The 6,538-nt window shown below is 42.2% G+C and overlaps 1 protein-coding gene across 1 annotated transcript; it reads right to left on the reverse strand.

Moving 5' to 3' along the window:
* Positions 1-558: 558 nt before the first annotated feature.
* tardbpb (TAR DNA binding protein b) lies at positions 559-3,330 on the reverse strand. Its single transcript, XM_054617873.1, is given in 5 exon segments — positions 559-1,048; positions 1,126-1,310; positions 1,431-1,571; positions 1,666-1,829; positions 2,544-3,330. Coding segments are annotated over 5 exon segments (1,221 nt in total). The 5' UTR covers positions 2,785-3,330.
* Positions 3,331-6,538: the final 3,208 nt, after the last annotated feature.

Genomic DNA, 6,538 nt, shown 5'->3' on the forward strand with positions numbered 1-6,538 from the left:
TGCGGAGTGAAGCCGTTCTTTGATGGCATTGCATTTACAGGTGGGAAGAGGGAGAATGATACCGATATCATCCCAAGAATGCTGCCAAAGAGGAGCTTCCTCACAGGAAAATGGAAGAGAGGTGAACTGCAGAAGAGATTTCAATGAAGGCTTTTCCACAGAACTTGACTGTAAATAAAGTTGCACTTAAAACATTTAGGTTTCAACCAGATTCTTCCCAATGCAAGATTGCCTTTTGAGTTGATGACAAAGCCGGATAATGGTGAACCACGAACATTCATGCATTTTCAAAATGGTTATCACATTTCACAATACATGCATTAGAGAATCCAGTTGAAATGGATACAAACAAATGAGACATCGAAAATAGCACTTAAGTCAGACATCCTGGTAAACGATTCACTTCAACACTTTCTAAATTAAATCTTAAGCATTTTTTCCAAATGTACAAAACATCGTCCACAAAAGTGTTAAGTTTTCAGATACGCATCAACACCAGAAATCAATTTTGAAAAAAGACTCATCTTTGTCACAATACTTACCATACAAATATTTAGCTTACATACCCCACCCAGATGACTTTGACTCCATACTGGACCCAAAACCTGAGCTAAACCCACTACCGCTGGTTGCAGAGTTTGACCCTGTTCCCCAGCCAAGACTGGCTGAGCTTGTGCCATAGTTGCTGTTGCCTGTACCGAAAGACTGACTCTGGTCCCTACTAGAGCTTGTTCCACTGGAGGTGCTGCCTGAGGTGGATGTCTGCTGCTGGCTAGCCAGCATACCCATCATCCCCCAACTACTCTGCAGGGCAGCCTGAGCAGCAGCCATCATAGCAGGGTTCAGACTGAATGAACCAAAATTAGCCAGACTACTGTTAGTGCTGCTCCCTAGCCCACTACGGCTGCTACCAAATGCTTGAGCGCCAAAACCGTTGCCAAACCGTGTTGTACGATCAAACTGCCTATTGCCATGTTTGGGCTCAGCATTTGAGATGTGAACACTGATCCCCTTGATTATTAGGTCCTCTCCACAGAGACTGGGCAACCTACGAGGGAGGGAAAAAAGACATGAATCAGGTCATCTGGGAAATGGTACCACTACAACAGGAAGTACTTTCTACACATTTAACAGCATACCTGATCATCTGCAAATGTGACAAAGGCAAAAGCACGGAATGGCTTTGGGATGAACACATCTGTGACTTCCCCATACTGCATAAAGAACTGCCGTAGGTCGTCAGTGGTCATGTCTTCTGTGCAACGGCCTACAAACACTTTCCGGCTCCTCAAAGGCTCATCTGGACCTTGCTGTAAACAAAAGGGGAAAAAATATTTAATACTACAGCTTATAAATGTAACAGCAATAATGTTAACACGATTTGAATGCCCATAATGTCTGCGTATACGCATGGACATTACCAGACTCACCTTCGAGTTAGGGAGCTTGCAGTCACACCATCTGCCGTCAATCATGTGGCGCTGGGAGATCACCTTTTCTTGTGCCTCATACTCTGTGAATCTCACAAAGCCAAATCCTTTGGAGTTTCCAGTCTTGGCATCTCGTTTAACCTGAGAGAAGAACAAACACGGAGCAATAAAGATCAGTTGTCGCCACATACAACCAAAAGCAATGTGTATTTTATTATTATTAGTAATGTTATACCTGGACCATGATGACTTCTCCAAATGTGCTAAAGTAGTCTTTCAGGTCCTGCTCGCTTGTTTTCCAAGGAAGACCCAGTACAATCAGATCAGATGTCTTCATGTCCCCCCTCTTCATTTTCACAGCAGAGGAGGCGTCAATTTCTTCCATTTTCCTTTTGTTGTCTAAAATGTGACCAACACAGAGAGATCCCTTGAATGTGTAACCTGACAGACATTGAGACACAATTTAACATACAATCACTTTGTAAATAAATCGGCGAGAGCAAAACTCAAGTCCTTTTCTATGAGCAAAATATGCAACTTATTTATTATTTATGGTTTCCACTGTCTGAATAACAAATGAGCGTTTACATGCATGTCTTTCATGCAATAGATGTTTAGTAATTATGCAGTTGCTAGAATTTACAGCTGCACATAGGTTTATTTTTTTTTTTCCACACATATAACATACTACAATACCCCCTCCAATTATATATAATTATTAATGACACATATATATTTAATCTATGACAGCAGTAGACCTGAATAATTAAAAGTCATTGATACCAACAACGTCATCGTCACCAATGACCGGAAAGTTAAATGGACACCAGCTTCAATAAAACATGGTAACCTCCAAAGAAGATTGCATTTCTTGCAGGTCTGCTTTTTTGCAGGATTTAGCCAAATATACACAACGTTGACCTTTATTCCCCCCTCATGTTTTGTAAATAGATGTGGCGTCTCAAAGCGCACTTTAGTGGGCGTGGACTAAACTACAGGTCACGTCATTGTCATCTATTTCCAGTGAGCTGAAGCTACATCATGAATTATAAATATACTCTTGCAAAAAGTCTTACGTAAACACAAATGACTTGACTGTGGTCACATATCTACCTTTTGGATAGTTCACCACGTACACCACGTTCCCCCACCCGTTCTCCGGCGCGTGCAGGATCCCTTCCACGAGACGCACGCCTCGCATGCACTGAGACACGGGGCTCCTGAAGCGAAGGCCGCACGCCCCTGGAAACTGAGCGGCCACGGTGGAGAGCAAAACAGTGCCGTCGTCCTCGGACGGGATCTCCATTGGTTCTTCATTCTCCTCCTCCGCCACTCGAATATACACTTCAGCCATTTTTTATGTTATTTTTTTTTTACCCCCCAAAAAAACCAGAACACGCTTCGCTTAAATCAAAACAGCTACGGCGAGCGGCTAGGTGTCCACAATGACGGCTAACGTTAGCCGGGGATGCTAACAAGACTGCGCTAATTGGTCAGCTGTGTTTAGTTAAAGACGCGTCCCCGATGAAATACGATAACAAAAACAAGGCTTGAGGTTGGGTTGAAGGTGTTTCATGAATAATACCGCACTGGTTGCGCTAACGAGCGTGCGGCGGCCTTCCTGCTCCTTTGTTCGTCGGGACCACGGGGACCTGTGTCCTCGACGCTGCACTACTTCCGCTCAACTGAGCCGCGCAATAACAACTGCGTACCCCACGACGACTGAGCCCGCTGAACCAAGTCCTCTGCTGAAGTGATCCGACTTCCACAATAATAATAAAGGCTGGTCTCGTATCAAACGCTGTGTTATGAATGCAGCGGGGTGTATGTATATCTTTTTCTTCCACGAGGAGAAATATGAAACCACCATGTACGGCCTACCGAAATGGTTTAATCCAATCGAAAAAGGAACTACGTCACGAGGTTGGACGAGTTCATTATGTGGTGGTGTTTGTGTCTGGAGTGTGTTGTAAATATAGGCGAGTAAGTAAATGATTGGTGTGTATGAAGTTGTAACAACAATATTCAAAATGTAATAAATGATTTTAAATTGTATGGAAGACAATACAACTCGATTAATAGTGTTGTTGATATGTAACTGTATTTGGATTCCCCCTCCCCGTAAAGGAGTGTGGTGGACCAGACTTAGTATATCCACTAGCTTCCGTTCGCTGTTTTGTGTCAGAGCAGTGATGGGAAGATGGCGGTCACAATGAGCCAATTACGTTGGAGACAGTGTCTGTTGAATTATAATAAAGGCACATCTGATTCTACTTAATGTGGGACTGATTAGGTGATCACCTTAAACAAATCTTATTTATTGAAGAAAAGTATCAAAAAAACTGCTGTGGTCATCACTATCCTCTTGCAATAGGAGCAGCTGGATGGCAGAAACAGTGATAGTAGTACCTCAAAAGTAATTGGAATAAAAATAAAAGTGACTATTGACCATGCCAAAAGAGTTAAAAAGAAAAGTTTTGTGTGAGGGAAAGAAGGGTTCGATTCTGTTTTTTTACTGGCAGAGGGATACATTGAGCATCAGGTTGCTTCCATCCTTTAAAATTTCAAAGACGGCGGTTCATAAGAACAAGGTTAAGCAGCAGACATTAGGGACAACAAAGCTACAGACCGGCAGAGGTAGAAAACGACTCTCTGCCAACTCATTCGAATGTCACGCAACAAACTTAGGATGACATCAAGTGACCTCCTAAAAGAATGGCAAACGGCAGCTGGGGTGAAGTGCACGGCGAGGACGGTTAGAAACAGGCTCTCAGGCACAGGGCTGAAGTTGTGCAAAGCTATAAAAAAAGCCCTTCATCAATGAGAAACAAAGAAGAGCCAGGCTGAGGTTTGCAAAAGACCATAAGGATTGGACCATAGAGGACTGGAGTAAGGTCATCTTCTCTGATGAGTCCAATTTTCAGCTTTGCCCAACACCTGGTCGTCTAATGGTTAGACGGAGACCTGGAGAGGCCTACAAGCCACAGTGTCTCGCACCTACTGTGAAATTTGGTGGAGGATCGGTGATGATCTGGGGGTGCTTCAGCAAGGCTGGAATCGGGCAGATTTGTCTTTGTGAAGGACGCATGAATCAAGCAAAGGAAGAAAACTTGCTTCCTTCTGCTCTGACAATGTTCCCAAACTCTGAGGAGTGTTTTTTCCAGCAGGACAATGCTCCATGCCACACAGCCAGGTCAGTGAAGGTGTGGATGAAGGACCACCAGATCGGGACCCTATCATGGCCAGCCTAATCTCCAGACCTGAATCCAATTGAAAACCTCTGGAACGTGGTCAAAAGGAAGATGGATGGTCAGAAGCCGAGTTGCTTGAATTTTTGCGCCAGGAGTGGCATAATGTCACCCTACAGCAATGTGAAAGACTGGTGGAGAGTATGCAAAGACGCATGAAAGCTGTGATTGTTAATCAAGGTTAATCCACCAAATAATGATTTCTGAACTCTTCCTAAGTTAAAACATTAGTATTGTGTTGTTTAAAAATGAATATAAACTTGTTTTCTTTGCATTATTCGAGATCTGAAAACACTGCATCTTTTTTGTTATTTTGACCAGTTGTCCTGTCCTTTTTACTCAAACACCTACCAATAAATAGTAAAACCAGAGAAACTGATCATTTTGAAGTGGTCTCTTCATTTTTTCCAGAGGACCTTTTTACTCTGTGGTGGCATCAGCCATTTTTTTATGGAGTGGTCTGCTGGGGCAGCAGCATCTCAACTGCCGACAGAAAGAGACTTAACAGACAAACATGATAAGATGTAATAGGACGTTTTGATTTACTATAGTATGCAAATTCTATGACATGCCATAACATGACTTTGTTTTGTTACATTTCAATGACATACTATATTATGACATGTTGTTGATGTACTATAATATTGCTTTTTCTTATTTTTATGACATGCTATGACTTTTTTTTTTACATTTTCATGACATACTACATTATGATATTACTTCTTTTTAAAGTTTTAATATTTTTCATAACGTAATACAGTATGATTTCTAACATTATTCTGACAAACTAAACTATGACAATTATATGACATAGAACACTGACATTTTTGGAATTTTTTGATTTGCTGTTCAATTACTTTTTCAAACATTTTTAATACATACAGTGGGTACGGAAAGTATTCAGACCCCTTTAAATTTTTCACTCTTTGTTTCATTGCAGCCATTTGCTAAAATCGAAAAAGTTCATTTTTTTTCGCATTAATGTACACTCAGCAACCCATCTTGACAGAAAAAAACAGAAATGTAGAAATCTTTGCAAATTTATTAAAAAAGAAAAACTGAAATATCACATGGTCATAAGTATTCAGACCCTTTGCTGTGACACTCATATTTAACTCACATGCTGTCCATTTCTTCTGATCCTCCTTGAGATGGTTCTACTCCTTCATTGGAGTCCAGCTGTGTTTAATTAAACTGATTGGACTTGATTAGGAAAGGCACACACCTGTCTATATAAGACCTTACAGCTCACAGTGCATGTCAGAACAAATGAGAATCATGAGGTCGAAGGAACTGCCCAAGGAGCTCAGAGACAGAATTGTGGCAAGGCACAGATCTGGCCAAGGTTACAAAAGAATTTCTGCAGCACTCAAGGTTCCTAAGAGCACAGTGGCCTCCATAATCCTTAAATGGAAGAAGTATGGGATGACCAGAACTCTTCCTAGACCTGGCCGTCCAGCCAAACTGAGCAATCGTGGGAGAAGAGCCTTGGTGAGAGAGGTAAAGAAGAACCCAAAGATCACTGTGGCTGAGCTCCAGAGATGCAGTAGGGAGATGGGAGAAAGTTCCACAAAGTCAACTATCACTGCAGCCCTCCACCAGTCGGGGCTTTATGGCAGAGTGGCCCGACGGAAGCCTCTCCTCAGTGCAAGACATATGAAAGCCCGCATAGAGTTTGCCAAAAAACACATGGAGGACTCCCAAACTATGAGAAATAAGATTCTCTGGTCTGATGAGACCAAGATTGAACTTTTGGCGTTAATTCTAAGCGGTATGTGTGGAGAAAACCAGGCACTGCTCATCACCTGCCCAATACAATCCCAACAGTGAAACATGGTGGTGGCAGCATCATGCTATGGG

The sequence above is a fragment of the Anoplopoma fimbria genome, chromosome 17 (assembly GCF_027596085.1).
Source record: "Anoplopoma fimbria isolate UVic2021 breed Golden Eagle Sablefish chromosome 17, Afim_UVic_2022, whole genome shotgun sequence".
Lineage (NCBI taxonomy): Eukaryota > Metazoa > Chordata > Actinopteri > Perciformes > Anoplopomatidae > Anoplopoma > Anoplopoma fimbria.